Source organism: Scyliorhinus torazame, chromosome 18 (genome assembly GCF_047496885.1).
Source record: "Scyliorhinus torazame isolate Kashiwa2021f chromosome 18, sScyTor2.1, whole genome shotgun sequence".
Lineage (NCBI taxonomy): Eukaryota > Metazoa > Chordata > Chondrichthyes > Carcharhiniformes > Scyliorhinidae > Scyliorhinus > Scyliorhinus torazame.
The window spans coordinates 163394432-163415412 of record NC_092724.1 but is presented as its reverse complement, the minus strand read 5'-3'; the positions used below and the strand labels follow the sequence as shown (position 1 = coordinate 163415412).

General features: G+C 48.0%; 1 protein-coding gene across 2 annotated transcripts in view; it reads left to right on the top strand.

Moving 5' to 3' along the window:
• ca10a (carbonic anhydrase Xa) overlaps positions 1-20981 on the top strand; it is a 689036-nt gene that overhangs the window by 586979 nt on the left and 81076 nt on the right. For both annotated transcript variants that reach the window (XM_072483835.1, XM_072483836.1), the window contains exon 7: positions 3478-3632. In XM_072483835.1, the coding sequence (XP_072339936.1) occupies positions 3478-3632 (155 nt within the window). The remainder of the gene's footprint in view (positions 1-3477; positions 3633-20981) is intronic.

Genomic DNA, 20981 nt, shown 5'->3' with positions numbered 1-20981 from the left:
TCCCTGTGCGGTTATAGAATCGAGCATCATGTCACAGTGACTCCGGTTGTTTGGTGTTTAGTACAGCAGTAGGCATTTAAACTCAGTGAGACTCTTTGGAATATCTCTCGATACTCTGTGAGTACTTCAGAAATCTCTAAAACGCACTCAGACAGAAAATCTCAAATCATCAGAACAGCCTTTGGGCATTTCAGGACTGGACAGTTCCAGAGAAGACTCAGGCAGTCCAAGCACAAATAGTAATTGATTACAGACTAGTATCATCTTTAAGAGGCCAGTCAGCTGTTGCCTGGGTTAATAAGGGACAGATCATTCTGACAGTAATTCCATTCATACTTGTCCCTGTACAATTACAAATTCTCTTTCGGACAAATACATTATTATTCAATCTTGAACTGTTGATAAACGAAGGAACCAGACAACTTACATAAATCCAGGTCCGCTCCCATGTTCCAAACAGCAACATTCCAAAATCATAGAATCCCTATAATGCAGAAGGAGGCCATTCAGCCCACCGAGTCTGCACCCACCCTCCAAAAGAGCACCCTACCGAGGCCCACTCCCCCACCCTGTCCCCATAATGCGGCGCATTGATCACGGCCAATCCACCTAACCTGCACATCCCTGGACTGTGGGAGGAAACCGGAGCACCCGGAGGAAATCCACGCACACACGGGGAGGACGTGCAGACTCCACACAGACATGTCACCCGAGGCCGGAATTGAACCCGGGACCCTGGCGCTGCTGTGATGCAGTGCTAACCACTGTACCACCCACCTCTACTGCCTCCCCCCACAACCCTGGTGTTGTAACCCGTCTGATTCCTGTTCATTAATCCCTGTGCTTGTTGACTATTGTCTCCTAGTCTGTAAATGCCTGGATTTTAAACCTTTCCTCCTTACCCCCATGATCTCATCCAAAAGCCTGCAACCCCCTCCATCTCGACAACTCCCCAGGATTTCTGCGCCCCTCCAATTCTGCCCCCCTTGCATATTTCTAATTAAAATCACTCGACCATTGGCCGCCGTGCCTTCAGCTACCTGGGCCTCATGCTGTGGAATTCGCTCTCTAAACCTCTGCACCTCTCTCACCTCTTTAAAATACATTCGCAAACCAACCTCCTTGACCAGGATTTTGGTCGCCTATCTCTTTACATGACTGGGTATCAGTTTTACTAAATAACATTCCTGGTGACGTTCCTTGGCATATTTTATGTGAGAGATGCTGGATAAATGCGGTTTATTGCTTTAGTTGACACTATCCTTCATTCAAACCCCTTCTGATTCCATCAGTTCCTTTGTGAACTGATCCTGCAGTTTAGTGTTTGATTTCCCGTTGTCCACTTCAGGATTTATTTTTCAAATTCGGACTCCCCCCCCCCCCCCCCGCCCTCCCAGTCCAGGCTCTCTCCCCGGCTATAGGCTCCCTCCCCGCCTTCCTCCCGGCTCTGTGTCACTGTGTTCTTCAGTCTCTGCGAAGGCAGCACTCTCTCCTCCCACTCTCCATTCAAATTGATTCACTTTCAAGCTCCCCCAGTTCATTCCGCCAGGTAAGAACGGCAGATTTCTTTAATCAAATTTTTGTTGTGGAATCCCGACAGTGCAGATGAGGGCCAATCGGCCCATCAGGTCGGCACCGACCTTTTGAATGAGCTCTCTCCTGTCCACACCACCCTATCCCCATAACCCAGAGCCGAATCTGCACATCCCTGGACATTAAGGGGCAATTTAGCATGGCCAATCCACCTAACCTGCACATCATTGGACTGTGGGAGGAAACCGGAGCACCCGGAGGAAACCCACGCACACACGGGGAGAACGTGCAGACTCCGCACAGACAGAGGCTGGAATCAAACCCAGGACCCAGGAGCTGGGAGGCAGAAGTGCTAACTACTGTGCCACGTGCCTTCCTTAAAGAGCATTAGATGAGTTTTTACAACACTTGATGATAGTTGGCACGGTTACCAATACTGAGACTAGCTTTCAATCCCAGATTTGATCAATTTAATTTCAATTCCACCAGTGGCTATGTTGGGATGTGAACTGGCAACACCGGAGCCTGGAAGTCTGGGTTAGTTCACTGATATTACAAGGGGAGTAACCTTCTTCTGAAACCCTTGAGGGCGATTGTGTCTGTATTCAGATGCCTCCAGCTTTGGATGGGAGAAGGAGTGGATTGTGGGGCGTTTGCTGTGTTCATTAAGGGAAGGGCGGGGAGGTACAAGGAGTGCAGTGGAGAAATCAAACCTGCAGGGAACACTGTGCATCTCCAACCCGAATGTCTGATTTACAACCGTAATCAGAAGATCAATTATTGAGACAGAGTGAGACTCTCAAACCTTCATTGTTTAGGCTCTGGGCTGTCACTAACAAACACATCATGAACATTGACTATTTTTTGGACATTTCCCTGCAATAGTTTATTTTCTCTCATTCCTCCTGTCTGATTTTCTCTATTCCGCTCTGCTCCTTTGCTGAACTCTCTCCTGGGAACTCCCGCTCCCCATCACCCAACTCACTCCCCCACCTCCTCCCTGTGCCCCACTCCCCCCTCACTCACCCCATCCCTGCCCCCCCCACTTGCCCCCTTCGCTGTCTCCCCACTCGTCCCCTTCCCTGCCCACTTGCCTCCCCTCCTTGCCCATTTCCATTCACCTCCCTTCCTGCCCATCCTCCTCAACCCTTCCTGTCCCTCACTCCTTGCAAACCCCTTCCCGTCTCTCTCTCCCTGTCCCCACCATGGTGGTGGTGGCAGAGTGTTATTGTCGCTGGACCAATAATCCCGAGATCCAGGGTTCGAATCCCACGATGGCAGAGGGCGAAATGTGAATTCCATAAAAATCTGGAATTAAAAAATCTAACGATGACCTTGAAACCAGTGTCGATTGTCACAAAAACCCATCTGATCACTAATGTTCTTTAGGGGAGGAAACCTTCCGTCCTTACCCGGTCTGGCCTACACGTGACTCCAGACCCACAGCAATGTGGTTGACTCTTAACTGCTCTCTGAAATGGCTCAGCGATTATGGATGGGCAAAAATGCTGGTCAAATCAGCGCCACCCACATCCCCTGATCGAATACAAAAGCCCTCGTTTCCCCTTGCGCTCCCTCACCTCTTACCCAAGGATTGAGTGGAGGACACTCACTCTCCAGTTCCCGCTCTAGCTGGAGCTGTTTTCACCCAGACCCATCGTTGGAATAGCGTTACTATGGATACCATACTTTGGTGCTGTGAGCGATGGTGATCTGTTGTAAGGCAGTGAAAACAGATGCCTAATTAACAATTTATTTTGCAATTAGCATCTCTAATTATTCATGGCAAAATTCCATCCCTCATTCAACACTTGGATGGGGAAGTATTTGATCTGATCCAGCACGACATTTGATTTGGAATTGTACAGATTTATAACAGATTGGTCCAGCATTGGATAACTCGAGGGTTTGGATCACTTGAAATTGTTTGTCTATATTTTCTAGATGATGCATATTTACTGCAGGGACTAAACATCGAAGGGCTATACCCAGAAACCCCCAGCTTCATAACATATGAGGGATCAATGACTATCCCACCCTGTCACGAAACTGTCACCTGGATTATAATGAATAAGCCAATCTACATCACCCGAATGCAGGTAAAGATCATTGATTTACCCTTTCATACTCTTGATCGTCTAACCTTTCCTGGGTTCCCTGCTGGGGGTCAGGGGATTAGTGAGTGGAGTTCAAATCAATCGTTCCATCGGTATGAATTTGACAAGTGACCGTTGAAGATAGGCTCGCATTTCCGTCGCGCCTTTCAGCACGTTACATTTTCCTCAAGCACTTTACACTCAGTGAGGCCATTTTTTAAAAGCGGTCACTATTGTGAAGTGGGAAATGCCGCAGCCAATTTATCCACAGGAAGTTCCCATGGATAGCAACGAGATTCCTCACCGGGTGATCAGCTTTAGTGATGTTGATTATAAGGAAAACTCCTGGCCTCCCAGCTGCGGAATCTTTTCTGGTCACCCGCGAGGAGGTCAGGCGGGGCTGCAGTTTAATGTCACATCTGAGAAACGGCAGCTGCGGCAGTGCAGCCTTCCCTCAGCGCTGCACCAGGAGGGTCAGCCTGGATCCTGCGTTCAATTCTCGGGAATGGGCGTCAGAAACACCTTCTGCCCAAGGAGCAACACGGGCTGGTACACACGGACCCTTGGCTGACAAAGTGTTCTTGTGGGGGTGGGGGGTGATAGTTGCTAATGTCTTTAACAGAGGTTCACACACACAGCTGCACGCTCTGGCTGGCGTGAGTGAGTATTTAGCAGCAAGGGGCCAAGGCACTGGATGAGAAACCCGAAAGAGTCACACGGCCTCGAAACGTTAACTCTGTTTCTCGCTCTCTGCAGACACTGCCACAAGTTGGGCTTTTCCAGCACTTTCTGTTTCTATGTCCAATCGCGCTGCCTGCCACAGAGCAACCAAGCCAACAACAACTTGCATTTATGTAGCAATCCAAAATTACTGCACAGAAATGTTCTCAATTGATAGCTTGAAACTGAATGGCAAAATGTGGTGGTGGGACAGGTGAGAATTAGTCAAAGATGTTAGTTTTAACAAGTGTCTTCGAGAGAGATGGAGAGGTTTAGGAACCCCCACTATGTCATCAGCATTCCATTCCATGTGCCCATTCAAACCCAAATTATTGCCAAGAATTCCAATGTTGTGAAATGTTGTTCCTCTGTTTAAGAAGGGTAGCAAGGATAATCCCGGGAACTACAGGCCAGTGAGCCTTACTTCAGTGGTAGGGAAATTACTGGAGAGAATTCTTCGAGACAGGATCTACTCCCATTTGGAAGCAAATGGATGTATTAGCGAGAGGCAGCATGGTTTTGTGAAGGGAAGGTCGTGTCTCACTAACTTGATAGAGTTTTTCGAGGGGGTCACTAAGATGATTGATGCAGGTAGGGCAGTGGATGTTGTCTATATGGACTTCAGTAAGGCCTTTGACAAGGCCCCTCATGGTAGACTAGTACAAAAGGTGAAGTCACACGGGATCAGGGGTGAGCTGGCAAGGTGAATACAGAACTGGCTAGGCCATAGAAGGCAGAGAGTAGTAATGGAAGGATGCTTTTCTAATTGGAGGGCTGTGACCAGTGGTGTTCCACAGGGATCAGTGCTGGGACCTTTGCTCTTTGTAGTATATATAAATGATTTGGAGGAAAATGTAACTGGTCTGATTAGTAAGTTTGCAGACGACACAAAGGTTGGTGGAATTGCGGATAGCGATGAGGACTGTCGGAGGATACAGCAGGATTTAGATTGTTTGGAGACTTGGGCGGAGAGATGGCAGATGGAGTTTAATCCAGACAAATGTGAGGTAATGCATTTTGGAAGGTCTAATGCAGCTAGGGAATATACAGTGAATGGTAGAACCCTCAAAAGTATTGAAAGTCAAAGAGATCTAGGAGTACAGGTCCACAGGTCATTGAAAGGGGCAACACAGGTGGAGAAGGTAGTCAAGAAGGCATACAGCATGCTTGCCTTCATTGGCCGGGGCATTGAGTATAAGAATTGGCAAGTCATGTTGCAGCTGTATAGAACCTTAGTTAGGCCACACTTGGAGTATATTGTTCAATTCTGGTTGCCACACTACCAGAAGGATGTGGAGGCTTTAGAGAGGGTGCAGAAGAGATTTACCAGGATGTTGCCTGGCATGGAGGGCATTAGCTATGAGGAGCGATTGAATAAACTCAGTTTGTTCTCACTGGAACAAAGGAGGTTGAGGGGAGACCTGATAGAGGTCTACAAAATTATGAGGGGCATAGACAGAGTGGATAGTCAGAGGCTTTTCCCCAGGGTAGAGGGGTCAATTACTAGGGGGCATAGGTTTAAGGTGAGAGGGGCAAGGTTTAGAGTAGATGTACGAGGCAAGTTTTTTACACAAGAGGGTAGTGGGTGCCTGGAACTCGCTGCCGGAGGAGGTGGTGGAAGCAGGGACGATAGTGACATTTAAGGGGCATCTTGACAAATATATGAATAGGATGGGAATAGAGGGATACGGACCCAGGAAGTGTAGAAGATTGTAGTTTAGTCGGGCAGCATGGTCGGCACGGGCTTGGAGGGCCGAAGGGCCTGTTCCCGTGCTGTACTTTTCTTTGTTCCTTGTTGTTCTTTGAAACAAACCTTCCAGTTGAAATATCCGAATGGACGGAGCCGCCTGTTATTGACTCTCAAGCCGGGTCCACACTGGTTAAACATCATTTGGTGAGAGCTGAAGTAAAGGAGCTCCCAACAGGAACACGGGAAACCCCACCCAGCTGCGATCTTCAGAAATGCCAAATGGAATTGCAGGTCGACTCCCTCGAGGATGGATTGTTTGTTGGGGGAGAAACAGGGATGGAAACGATACTGGAATTTCCTGTCAACTGCCTGATAGCAGAATCTGGCTTTGATTGGCAAATGGCAGAATTCTCGGACGAGCCCCGGAAAGTGGACATTCCCCTTGCTTTTCAAACTGTGGACTGTGTGGCTGAAATCCAGCAGCTGAAATCCCCCAATGAACTGCAAGGAACCGAGAGCCAATTTGAAAATCGGGGCCCTCAACAATCCCAGTGTGAATTCAGAGGGATAGAGTCACCGGTCAAAGATCGAACGGCCAACAGTAAACGTGCTGGATCAGGAATGGGATTTCCTGACCGGTTTCAATGGTTGGATCCTCCAGCTCCTCTATAGCCTGGGGTAGTCAACCCCCAGCAGATGGATCTGAAGATCGACGCCTCGGAGAAATCATCACACATTGACACAAAACCAGGAGGAGTTTATCAAAGTAACAAGGTAGAATACCCATTAAAACATTCCCTGCAAATCCCAAATCAGAGAATTCACAGAATTGGATGGCAGAATGGACGGTATTGCTTTGCGGACTGTAGAAACTGGACCTTGTGTTGAATTAAGAATGACTGAATTCCAAGTCGATATTCCAAAGTGCAATTGGTTGCCGCCCAGCCCTCTCACTCTCAGCCCTGGCCTCTGGTCGAGCCCCCCCCCCCCGCTGCTCCCCGAAAACCACCCTGCTGGTGGCTGCCTGGCTCTCGCACCTCCCGACTGCTCACACCTTTCACTCAGGTGGCCGAGCCCCAATCCTCGACGACCAAGTGTGCTCCAGGCTGGCTGCTGCTGGGGGCTGGCTTGATCTGGCCTGGCCTCTGTTCATTGGTTGATTGGTTGGTTGGTGGTTGATTGGTTGGTGGTTGGATGGTTGATTGGTGGTTGGTTGGTGGTTGATTGGTTGGTGGTTGGATGGTTGATTGGTTGGTTGGTGGTTGATTGGTTGGTGGTTGGATGGTTGATTGGTGGTTGGTTGGTGGTTGATTGGTTGGTGGTTGGATGGTTGATTGGTTGGTTGGTGGTTGATTGGTTGGTGGTTGGATGGTTGATTGGTGGTTGGTTGGTGGTTGATTGGTTGGTGGTTGGTTGGTGGTTGGTGGTTGGTTAGTTGGTTGGTGGTTGGTTGGTTGGTGGATGGTTGGTTGGTGGTTGGTTGGTTGGTGGATGGTTGGTTGGTGGTTGATTGGTGGATGGTTGGTTGGTGGTTGATTGGTTGGTGGTTGGTTGGTTGGTTGGTTGGTTGGTGGTTGGTTGGTTGGTGGATGGTTGGTTGGTGGATGGTTGGTTGGTGGATGGTTGGTTGGTGGTTGATTGGTGGATGGTTGGTTGGTGGTTGATTGGTTGGTGGTTGGTTGGTTGGTTGGTTGGTTGGTTGGTGGTTGGTTGGTTGGTGGATGGTTGGTTGGTGGTTGGTTGGTTGGTGGATGGTTGGTTGGTGGTTGGTTGGTTGGTGGATGGTTGGTTGGTTTGTTGGTGGTTGGTGGATGGTTGGTTGTTTGGTGGTTGATTGGTTGGTGGTTGATTGGTTGGTGGTTGGTTGGTTGGTGGATGGTTGGTTTGTTGGTTGGTTGTTTGGTGGTTGGTTGGTTGGTTGGTGGTTGGTTGGTTGGTTGTTTGGTGGATGGTTGGTTTGTTGGTTGGTTGGTTCGTTCGTTGGTTGGTTGTTTGGTGGTTGGTTGGTTGGTTGGTGGTTGGTTGGTTGGTTGGTTGGTGGATGGTTGGTTGGTGGATGGTTGGTTGGTGGTTGGTTGGTTGGTGGATGGTTGGTTGGCGGTTGGTTGGTTGGTGGATGGTTGGTTGGTGGTTGGTTGGTTGGTGGATGGTTGGTTGGTTTGTTGGTGGTTGGTGGATGGTTGGTTGTTTGGTGGTTGATTGGTTGGTGGTTGATTGGTTGGTGGTTGGTTGGTTGGTGGATGGTTGGTTTGTTGGTTGGTTGTTTGGTGGATGGTTGGTTTGTTGGTTGGTTGGTTCGTTCGTTGGTTGGTTGTTTGGTGGTTGGTTGGTTGGTTGGTGGATGGTTGGTTGGTTGGTTGGTTGGTGGATGGTTGGTTCGTTGGTTGGTTGTTTGGTGGTTGGTTGATTGGTTGGTGGTTGGTTGGTGGTTGGTTGGTTGGTTGGTTGGTTGGTGGATGGTTGGTTCGTTGGTTGGTTGTTTGGTGGTTGGTTGATTGGTTGGTGGTTGGTTGGTGGTTGGTTGGTTGGTTGCCCGCCTGCCATCCTCAGCCCTGCCTACAGGGCGAAGCCTCACTGAAGGCTTTGCAAGAGGTCATAATGACCCTAACTTTTCTGGAAACTTTACCAGTGTCTGGTAAAAGATCCAACTCTGTCTAAATTGAAACACGTGAACCTTGAAGGGTGGAGTCTGAGAAAAACCCTCAGAGGAAATGAAACCCTATCTGACCCAGAAAGACCAGCTCGATGAGGACAGTATAATTTTCTGAGGGTCCTGAGTATTTGTCCCTCACCCAGGGCGGTGGCTGGAACTAAACAAACTGCATAGTGGCCACACTGGGTACTGAAAATGAAAATTTGTGCCGGGGGTTCGCCCTGGTGGCCTGGCCTCAACTCAAACATCTCGCACTTGGGAGACAATTTGACCTTTGCCGTGAGAATCAGAAACTGCCTTTTTCAGCCTCCCTATGGCAGTGGCCGTGGGTGCGAGCGCACACGCAGTTGGCCGGGCCTTTCATGGGTTCCATGTTTTCGATCCTGGTGGATGCACAACCCAAATGGTTGGAGATCCACCACGTGAGCTCCACCACCTCCCCAGCTACAGTCAGCAACACCCAGCAGTGCCCGTCGCCAAATGGGCTGGTCGAACAGGCGGTGCAGACTTTTCAAACTGGCACGAATAACAATCTGCGGCATCCACTGAGACCAAATTGGCACGATTCCTATTTGACTATTGGACCAATCCTCACACGGCATCAGGAATCGCCTCATCGGAACTGCCAATAGGACGACAGCTTGGTACGAGGCTCAGCCAACTATTCCCAAACCTGGCGGGGGGCTCCCCAGAGAACCAGAACATAAATTCCCATTTTACAAGAACAGAAAGAACATTGGAAACGGGCGATCGGGTTTACATAGATACACAGAACATACAGTGCAGAAGGAGGCCATTCGGCCCATCGAGTCTGCGCCGACCTAATTAAGCCCTCACTTCCACCCTATCCCCGTAACCCAATAACCCCACCTAACCTTTTGGTCACTAAGGGCAATTGATCATGGCCAATCCACCTAACCTGCACGTCTTTGGACTGTGGGAGGAAACCGGAGCACCCGGAGGAAACCCACGCACACACGGGGGAACATGCAGACTCCACACAGACAGTGACCCAGCGGGGAATGGAACCTGGGACCCTGGCGCTGTGAAGCCACAGTGCTAACCACTGTGCTACCGTGCTGCCCGATGAGGAATTTACGTGAGGAACTTCGGAGATGATCGCAGCTGGATCCCTGGGATTATAATGAAGAAACAGAGCCAGAGTCGCACAAGGTGAAGGTCCAGGGTCAGGTGGTAAAGAAACACCTGGACCACCTCAGGAGCAGGAAGTCTGCCCGCGGGCGAACCTCGTTACCGGCCATGGGGGTGGGCACCGCCAGGACCGATCGACAGCTCAAAGGCAACCCAGCGCCCATCCCTCCGGATCAGGGGGACACGGACTCCGAGATGGAAGCAGAGGAAGCTCGTGCCCTGACTGATGCGGACACTGAAGAGGAATCGTCGGCGTGGACTCTTCGACACTTCCTCCGCAAATGAAGGGCTTTAATACGGTTCACTCTTCCAGATCCCGTCCCAACCCCGACTGATCTCAGATCAATCGGCAAGCAGCAAAAGGGGCTTATTCATGGCGGGAATACTGGAGGAGAAATGGACTTGAGGGGGGGGAGGATTTTATGGTGGCCACAAAGTACATGGGGGGATCGTCATCGGATCTCCCATGAGTTTTGTGGAATATGAAGTCCCCTAATAAATGGGCAGGAGCTCCCCAGCGGGAAACGAGCAGCGCGAGCTAAAATCCCATTGCTCCAGCCTGCGCTGGTATTCTGTCGGCCCCTGGGCTTGGACGTGCGGGGCTGGATTCTCTGATTTTGAGACAAAGTCCCCACGCCGTTGTGAAAACTGTGGGTCTTTTACGGCAGGAAAACTGGCGACAAAAGGCCACAGATTCCCCGTTTTGCTGGGGGCTGGCAGGGAGCCGTCGCAGAGCTCGCAGCTCTAGCTGCCCATTCGGCCCCCAGCACTGCCGGGTCAGAGGTCGTGGATGCGCACGCGGCGGTCTGTAGCGGCTGCGCCATGCTCCATGGCGGACTCAGCCCGCAGACCTGGACCGCCAAAATAGTGCCCGGCATCAGCCGCTCGCGCGCCCTTGACCGCCCGCCCACATTGCCCCCAGCCCCGAACGAAGCCCCCCATGCCCGCCGAACGGCCCTCCCCCGACTGGCAGCCCCGGACTGAGTCCACAGCCACCACGCGAGGTTCCCGGACGGTGTGAGCACACGTAACACACGCCGTCAGGAATTCGGCCCGTCGGCAACGGAGCAATATTGTATATTACAGTGTTTGGGGGGTGGATATTACAGTGTAATACAGTGTAATGTGTATCACAGTGTTTGAGGGGGTGTATATTACAGTGTTTGGGGGGTGGATATTACAGTGTTTGGGGGGGTGTATATTACAGTGTTTGGGGGGGTGGATATTACAATGTTTGGGGGGGTGTATATTACAGTGTTTGGGGGGTGTAGTGTATATTACAGTGTAATACAGTGTAATGTGTATTAGTGTTGGGGGGGTGTATATTACAGTGTTTGGGGGGTGGATATTACAGTGTTTGGGGGGGTGTATATTACAGTGTTTGGGGGGGTGGATATTACAATGTTTGGGGGGGTGTAGTGTATATTACAGTGTAATACAGTGTAATGTGTATTAGTGTTGGGGGGGTGTATATTACAGTGTTTGGGGGGTGGATATTACAGTGGAATACAGTGTAATGTGTATTACAATGTTTGGGGGGTGTATATTACAGTGTAATACAGTGTAATGTTTATCACAGTGTTTGGGGGGAGAATATTACAGTGTAATACAGTGTAATGTGTATTACAGTGTTTGGGGGAGAATATTACAGTGTAATACAGTGTAATGTGTAGTACAGTGTTTGGGGGGTGTATATTACAGTGTAATACAGTGTAATGTGTATTAGTGTTGGGGGGTGTATATTACAGTGTTTGGGGGGGTGGATATTACAGTGGAATACAGTGTAATGTGTATTACAATGTTTGGGGGGTGTATATTACAGTGTAATACAGTGTAATGTGTATCACAGTGTTTGGGGGGGTGTATATTACAGTGTTTGGGGGTGGATATTACAGTGTAATACAGTGTAATGTGTATTACAGTGTTTGGGGGGAGTATATTACAGTGTAATACAGTGTAATGTGTATCACAGTTTTTTGGGGGGTGTATATTACAGTGTTTGGGGGGTGGATATTACAGTGTAATACAGTGTAATGTGTATTACAGTGTTTGGGGGGAGTATATTACAGTGTAATACAGTGTAATGTGTATCACAGTGTTTGGGGGGGAGTATATTACAGTGTTTGGGGGGTGGATATTACAGTGTAATACAGTGTAATGTGTATTACAGTGTTTGGGGGGAGTATATTACAGTGTAATACAGTGTAATGTGTATCACAGTTTTTTGGGGGTGTATATTACAGTGTTTGGGGGTGGATATTACAGTGTAATACAGTGTAATGTGTATTACAGTGTTTGGGAGGAGTATATTACAGTGTAATACAGTGTAATGTGTATCACAGTGTTTGGGGGGGAGTATATTACAGTGTTTGGGGGGTGGATATTACAGTGTAATACAGTGTAATGTGTATTACAGTATTTGGGGGGGAGTATATTACAGTGTAATACAGTGTAATGTGTATTAGTGTTTGGGGAGTGTATATTACAGTGTAATACAGTGTAATGTGTATTACAGTGTTTGGGGGGGAGTATATTACAGTGTTTGGGGGGTGTATATTACAGTGTAATACAGTGTAATGTGTATTACAGTGTTTGGGGGGCGTATATTACAGTGTAATACAGTGTAATGTGTATTAGTGTTTGGGGGGTGTATATTACAGTGTTTGGGGGGGTGGATATTACAGTGTAATACAGTGTAATGTGTATTACAGTGTTTGGGGGGAGTATATTACAGTGTAATGTGTATTACAGTGTTTGGGGGGGTGTATATTACAGTGTAATACAGTGTAATGTGTATCACAGTGTTTGGGGGGGTGTATATTACAGTGTAATACAGTGTAATGTGTATTACAGTGTTTGGGGGGTGTATATTACAGGGTAATACAGTGTAATGTGTATTAGTGTTTGGGGGGTGTATATTACAGTGTTTGGGGGGTGGATATTACAGTGTAATGTATATTACAATGTTTGGGGGGTGTATATTACAGTGTAATACAGTGTAATGTGTATTACAGTATTTGGGGGGGTGTATATTACAGTGTAATACAGTGTAATGTGTATTAGTGTTTGGGGGGTGTATATTACAGTGTAATACAGTGTAATGTGTATTAGTGTTTGGGGGGGTGTATATTACAGTGTTTGGGGGGGGTGGATATTACAGTGTAATACAGTGTAATGTGTATTACAGTGTTTGGGGGGTGTATATTACAGTGTAATACAGTGTAATGTGTATCACAGTGTTTGGGGGGGAGTATATTACAGTGTTTGGGGGGGTGGATATTACAGTGTTTGGGGGGAGTATATTACAGTGTAATGTGTATTACAGTGTTTGGGGGAGTATATTACAGTGTAATACAGTGTAATGTGTATCACAGTGTTTGGGGGGAGTATATTACAGTGTTTGGGGGGGTGGATATTACAGTGTAATACAGTGTAATGTGTATTAGTGTTTGGGGGGGTGTATATTACAGTGTAATACAGTGTAATGTGTATTAGTGTTTGGGGGGTGTATATTACAGTGTAATACAGTGTAATGTGTATTAGTGTTTGGGGGGGTGTATATTACAGTGTTTGGGGGGTGGATATTACAGTGTAATGTGTATTACAGTGTTTGGGGGAGTATATTACAGTGTAATACAGTGTAATGTGTATCACAGTGTTTGGGGGGTGTATATTACAGTGTAATACAGTGTAATGTGTATTAGTGTTTGGGGGGGTGTATATTACAGTGTTTGGGGGGTGGATATTACAGTGTAATGTGTATTACAGTGTTTGGGGGAGTATATTACAGTGTAATACAGTGTAATGTGTATCACAGTGTTTGGGGGGGAGTATATTACAGTGTTTGGGGGGGTGGATATTACAGTGTTTGGGGGGAGTATATTACAGTGTTTGGTACAGAGGGTTCCAGGTTTCCACTCCTCAATCTTGAATAACCTGACTAACCTGACCGAAAAGGAACTGTGAGGATATGAGGCGTGAGTTGGCCTTGATAGATTGGGGAGAGTTACTTAAAGGGATGACAGTGGATAGACAATGGCAAACATTCAAGGAACGCATGGAGGAACTACAGCAACTGTTCATTCCTGTCTGGCACAAAAGCAAAGGGGGTAAGAGGGCCAATCCATGGCCCACAAAGGAAATTAGAAATAGTATCCGATCCAAGGAAGAAGCACATAGATTGGCCAAGAAAAGCAATAGGTCTGAGGATTGGGAGCAGTTTAGAATTCAGCAAAGAAGGACGAAGGGATTGATTAAGAAGGGGAACGTACAGTACGAAAGGAAGCTTGCAGGGAACATAAAGACTGACACTAAGAGTTTCTACAGATATGTGAAGAGAAAGAGATTGGTAAAGAGAAATGTAGGCCCCGACAGACAGAAACAGGGGAATGCATAATAATCGACAAAGAAATGGCTGAGCAATTGAATACATACTTTGGTTCTGTCTTCACAAAAGAGGACACAAATCAGATCCCAGAAATGTTGGAGAATGAAAGGTTTAGTGCGAGGGAAGAACTGAGTGAGATCAACATTAGTAGAGAAATGATGCGGGGAAAATTGATGGGATTGAAGGCGGATAAATCCCGAGGGCCTGAGAATCTGCACCCAGAGAGCTTAAGGAGGTGGCTCTGGAAATAGTGGATGTATTGGTGGTCATCTTCCGGGATTCTATACACTCTGGAACTGTCCCTGCAGATTGGAGGGTAGCTCACGTCACTCCGACATTCAAAAAGGGTGGTACAGAGAAAGCAGGAAATTATAGACCAGTAAGCCTAACATCGGTATTGGGGAAAATGCTTGAATCCATTATCAAAGACTTTATAACGGAACATTTAGAAAGCAGTGGCAGGATCAGTCAGAGTCAGCATGGATTTATGAAGGGAAAATCATGCTTTACAAATCGGTTGGAATTCTTTGAAGATGTAACCAGTACAGTCGACAAGGGGGAGCCAGTCAATGTGGTATATTTGGACTTTCAGAAGGCATTTGACAAAGTCCGGCATAAGAGATTATTGTGCAACATTAAAGCGCATGGGATTGGGGAAAATGTATTGAGGTGGATAGAAAACTGATTGGCAGAGAGGAAACAAAGAGGAGGGATTAATGGGTCCCTTTCAAATTGGCAGGCAGTAATTAGGGGGGTAACAAAGGGATTGGTTCTGGGACCCCAGCTATTCACAATATATATTAATGATTTGGATGAGGGAACAAAATGTAACATCTCAAAGTTTGCAGATGATACCAAATTCGGTGGGAGGGTGAATTGTGACGAGGATGCAGAGATCCTACAGCAAGATCTGGGCAGGTTGGGCAAGTGGGCAAATCAATGGCAGATGCAGGCAGATGCAGTATAATTTGGATAAGTGTGAGGTTATTCACTTTGGAAGCAAAAACAGGAAGGCAGATTACTACCTGAATGGGTGTAAATTGGGAGAGGGGAATGTGCAGCGGGACCTGGGTGTCCTTGTGCACCATTCGCTGAAGGTAAGCATGCAGGTGCAGCAGGCGGTAAAGAAGGCTAATGGTATGTTGGCCTTCATTGCGAGAGGTTTCGAGTATAGAAGCAAAGATGTGTTGCTGCAATTATACTGGCCCTTGGTGAGGCCACACTTGGAGTATTGTGTGAAGTTTTGGTCTCCTTCTCTGAGGAAGGATGTTCTTGCTCTCGAGGGAGTGCAGCAAAGGTTTACCAGACTGATTCCAGGGATGGCGAGACTGTCATATGAGGAGAGATTGACTGGGTTGGGATTGTTCTCGCTGGAGTTCAGAAGAATGAGGGGGGATCTCATAGAGACTTATAAAATTCTAACAGGACTAGACAGGGTAGATGCAGGGAAGATGTTACCAATGATGGTGTGTCCAGAACCAGGGGTCACATTCTGAGGCAAACCATTTCAGACAGAGATAAGGAGACACTTCTTCGCACAAAGAGTGGTGAGCCTGTGGAATTCATTACCACAGGAAGTAGTTGATGCTAAAACATTGAATATATTCAAGAGGCGGCTGGATATAGCACTTGGGGAGAATGGGATCAAAGGCTATGGGGAGAAAGCAGGATTAGGCTATTGAGTTGGATGATCAGCCATGATCGTGATGAATGGCGGAGCAGGCTCGAAGGGCCAAAAGGCCTCCTCCTGTTCCATCTTCTACGCATCTATGTATCTATGACTCTATTAAGATTCAAGCCCTTTTACATCAGGTGACATCTAGTGGATCAACAGAGAGACACATCAGGTGTAAACAATATAAACTCAGAGACTAAGGCTGTCTTCGAGCAAAGCCCCTTTTGAATATGTTAATTCAGCTATTTTTTGTAATAACTGGTTTGATACTGATAAGTTACAGATTTCGTTTTGCTTTCCATGATGTTACCCCAGCCAATTATCCTGGAAATTAGAACCTTTCTCAAACACAAAACCCATTCCGATTCCAAGCTGACAGGTATAGAATTTCCTTTCTCGATTTTTGTTGTGAAATAGTTTGTCCGGATTTCAGTGTAAGGTCAGCGTTAGGATATTGCAAGCTGGGTAGATTATTTATATCCACATATTGTAATCACAGCTGATGGTCAATCCATTAAACAATCGAGTCAGTCTTCAGGCAGACTCCTCTATCCAAAATGACAGTCTCCAAATCCCTGATGGATACGCAATAGATGAACAGGAAAAAAACAGCTAGGTCACCACAATTATATCCGTGCCCTCATGACCCCCTCTCCCTCTCTTTTCCCTTCTACCCATCTCTCCCCCTCTCTCTCCCGCCCTTTCCGTTTCCCCTCATCTCCCCCCCTCTCTTTGCCTTCACTCTAACTTTCCCTGGAGCCCTCAGTTTTCTCCTGTTCGAATATTTCTTCAATTTTCTTTTGAAAGTTACAATTAAATCTGTTTTCTCCATCCTGTCAGGCAGTGCTTTCCAGCACTCACTGAATATAAAAACACCTCCTCATTTCCTTCCTGGCTGACTTTATGATTTAAGTCGATGTTCAAACCCAGCTCCTGGCCAGAAAGATTCAAAAACAATTCCGATATCTAATCAGAGTCAGCAAGTATAAAGTGCAGAAACGACACTTGTAGATCATTCGGAAGAGCTTGTTTGCAGCATTCGATCGAAGCTTGTAACCTGCAAATGAGGAAGATTCAGGAGGTCACTGTTTAAATCAGAAGGAACGAGGTCAAAGAGCAGGATTGGGTTTTGCTGCAAAGAGAGATTGAGGGGAAAGGCTTCGAGTGATCAAATGATCTTGGGGGTTGAGGGTTGGGGAAATCGAGAGTCATGGAGTAATTGCTGGCAAAGAGCAGTCCATTCAGCCCATCGAGTCCATGTTGGCCCTCTGTGGTGTAATTCAGTCAGTCCCACTCCCCTTTCTTCCTGCAACGGAATTTCCCACAAGTGCCCACCGTCTGAAGCAGTCCCTCGGAGTGGAGGATGGTTTAAGAAGAAGAGAGGAAGGACAGGCGCCAAGGTTCCAAACTCCAAATTGATTGTAAGGGATTGAAAGTGGCTGTGTGAGATATTTTAATGTAGCGCCTCTGCTGCACACCAGCTACCACATGGGCTCAACAGAGAAAAGTCTGGGTCCAGTGGCAACGAGCTTGGAGCCCAGGATCCGCTCGACAGACCGAGGAAATACAATCACAGATGGCCCGACTGTCCTCTTTCTCACTGCCACTGAACCGCTCTCCCGGAAAAGCAGGAAGTACAATGCTGGCTTCATCAGTCCAGCAAATTGGCACTCCCTCACTGTGAGTGACCCCGTTGCCCCTCCCTCGCTGTGAGTGACCCCGTTGCCCCTCCCTCACTGTGAGTGACCCCGTTGCCCCTCTCTCACTGAGTGACCCCGTTGCCCCTCCCTCACTGTGAGTGACCCCGTTGCCCCTCCCTCGCTGTGAGTGACCCCATTGCCCCTCCCTCACTGTGAGTGACCCCGTTGCCCCTCCCTCACTGTGAGTGACCCCGTTGCCCCTCTCTCGCTGTGAGTGACCCCGTTGCCCCTCCCTCACTGTGAGTGACCCCGTTGCCCCTCCCTCACTGTGAGTGACCCCGTTGCCCCTCCCTCACTGTGAGTGACCCCTTTGCCCCTCCCTCACTGTGAGTGACCCCGTTGCCCCTCCCTCACTGTGAGTGACCCCTTTGCCCCTCCCTCACTGTGAGTGACCCCGTTGCCCCTCCCTCACTGTGAGTGACCCCGTTGCCCCTCTCTCACTGTGAGTGACCCCGTTGCCCCTCTCTCGCTGTGAGTGACCCCGTTGCCCCTCCCTCACTGTGAGTGACCCCATTGCCCCTCCCTCACTGTGAGTGACCCCGTTGCCCCTCCCTCACTGTGAGTGACCCCTTTGCCCCTCCCTCACTGTGAGTGACCCCGTTGCCCCTCCCTCACTGTGAGTGACCCCTTTGCCCCTCCCTCACTGTGAGTGACCCCGTTGCCCCTCCCTCACTGTGAGTGACCCCGTTGCCCCTCTCTCACTGTGAGTGACCCCGTTGCCCCTCCCTCACTGTGAGTGACCCCGTTGCCCCTCCCTCGCTGTGAGTGACCCCGTTGCCCCTCCCTCACTGTGAGTGACCCCGTTGCCCCTCCCTCACTGTGAGTGACCCCGTTGCCCCTCCCTCACTGTGAGTGACCCCGTTGCCCCTCTCTCACTGTGTTAGCAAAAATGCCTTCATTGCTTACATCCATGTAATTTCTATAAATTATAAATAGTTGTGGTTCCAGCACTGATCCCTGTGACACACCACTTGTTACATCCTTCCAACCTGAAAAAGACTCATTTATGCCTACTCTCTGCTTCCTGTTAGCCAGCCAATCACTATCCATGCCAAGATGTTACCCCCTGCACCCTGAGCTTTCTTTTCTCCAGTAACCTTTGGTGAGCCACTTTATCAAATGTCTTCTGGAAATCAAAGTACAGCACATCCACCGGTTCCCCTTTATCCACAGCACATGTGACTCCTTCAAAGAACTGGTTAAACATGATTTCCCTTTCACAAAACCACTTGAAAGTTCAACTTCCATCCTCCAAAGCCCAGGATTCCTGAGCGTTCTGGCTCATGAAATCTATTTTTGTCGAGACTATGTCCCAATTTTGGTTCAATATAAGGAGAGCTTGTAGTATCTGATAAATCATGTAGTATTTTTATTCTGTTTTAGCAATGCCAGAACTGTCTGTTACACTCTGTGAACATCACTGTGACACACCATGTACCACATAGTCACTTCTGTGTATCATCACCGCAAATATTAAAAGGATTTTCATGTTGAATTCTTAACTTGCCTGTGAACAGCCACTATCTACGAAACACAAACTCAATTCAAACCGCATCAAAGCATTGAGGGCCGTCCAAACCAAACTGCAGCGAACACAATTCCTCCCTAAACCCTCCCGATACATAGAACATAGATCAGTACAGCACAGAACAGGCCCTTCGGCCCTCGATGTTGTGCCGAGCTTTGTCCAGAACCAAGATCAAGCTATCCCACTCCCTGTCATTCTGGTGTGCTCCATGTGCCTATCCAATAACCACTTGAAAGTTCCTAAAGTGTCCGACTCCACTATCACAGCAGGCAGTCCATTCCACACCCTAACCACTCTCTGAGTAAAGAACCTACCTCGGGCATCCCTCCTATATCTCCCACCCTGAACCTTATAGTTATGCCCCCTTGTAACAGCTACATCCACCCGAGGAAATAGTCTCTGAACGTCCACTCTATCTATCCCCCTCATCATCTTATAAACCTCTATTAAGTCGCCTCTCATCCGCCTACGCTCCAGTGAGAAAAGCCCTAGCTCCCTTAACCTTTCCTCATAAGAGCTATCCTGCAAACCAGGCAGCATCCTGGTAAATCTCCTTTGCACCCTTTCCAATGCTTCCACATCCTTCCTATAATGCGGTGACCAGAACTGCACACAATACTCCAAATGTGGTCTCACCAAGGTTATGTATAGTTGCAGCTTAACCCCGCTGCTCTTAAACTCAAGCCCCCTGTTAATAAACGCTAACACACTATCGGCCTTCTTCACGGCTCTATCCACTTGAGTGGCAACCTTCAGCGATCTGTGGACATGAACCCCAAGCTCTCTCTGCTCCTCCACATTCTTCAGAACCCTGCCGTTGACCCTGTAATCTGCATTCAAATTTTATCGCACTTATCAGGGATAAACTCCATCTGCCATTTTTCGGCCCAGCTCTGCATCCTATCAATGTCTCTTTCCAGCCTACAACAGCCCTCCACCTCATCCACTGCTCCACCAATCTTGGTGTCATCAGCAAATTTACAGACCCACCCTTCAGTCCCCTCCTCCAAGTCATTGATAAAAATCACAAATAGCAGAGGACCCAGCCCTGATCCCGGTGGTACACCGCTGGTAACTGGTCTCCAGTCTGAACATTTTCCATCCACCACCACCCTCTATGTGATAGCCAGTTACTTATCCAATCGGCCAAATTTCCCTCTATCCCACACCTCCTTACTTTCTTCATGAGCCGACCATGGGGAACCTTATCAAACGCCTTACTAAAATCCATGTATACGACATCAACTGCTCTACCTTCATCTGCCATCCTCCTCAAATTTGTGAGGCAAGACTTACCCTTCACGAATCCATGTTGACTATCCCGGATTAAGCTGCATCTTTCCAAATGGTCATAAATCCGATCCTTCAGGACTTTTTCCATTATCTTCCCAACTACCAGACATCAGATCACAACGGACAAAACTTCATCACATTCCGCCTCATTGTACACAATCCCAACGGACCAAATCCCAAGCACTCGCATGTTAAATAAACTGAATAGATTGCAGCTCTCCAACCCCCCCCCCCCCCCCACCCCCACCCCCCAACCCCCCCTCCTCCTTCCCCATCCTCTTTAAAACCCATTTTCTGACCTTCCCTAATGTCTCCGTCTTAGCTCAATGTTTATTTTTGTCTGAGGCCTTTCTGTGTCGCTCCTGGGGATTTTTCCCACAGTATTGATGTTGTGTCAATGTAAGTTGTGGTTATTTTGCCTCTATCCGGCAAATTGAATGTGTAGACAGCAGTGAGAATTTGCAGAGTAATAACTGCTGTGAAGGATTTCTGTTGGTTCAGTTGAGGCAAGGTGAATGACTGATAAACAAACGAGTTATATTTACCTGGAGTCA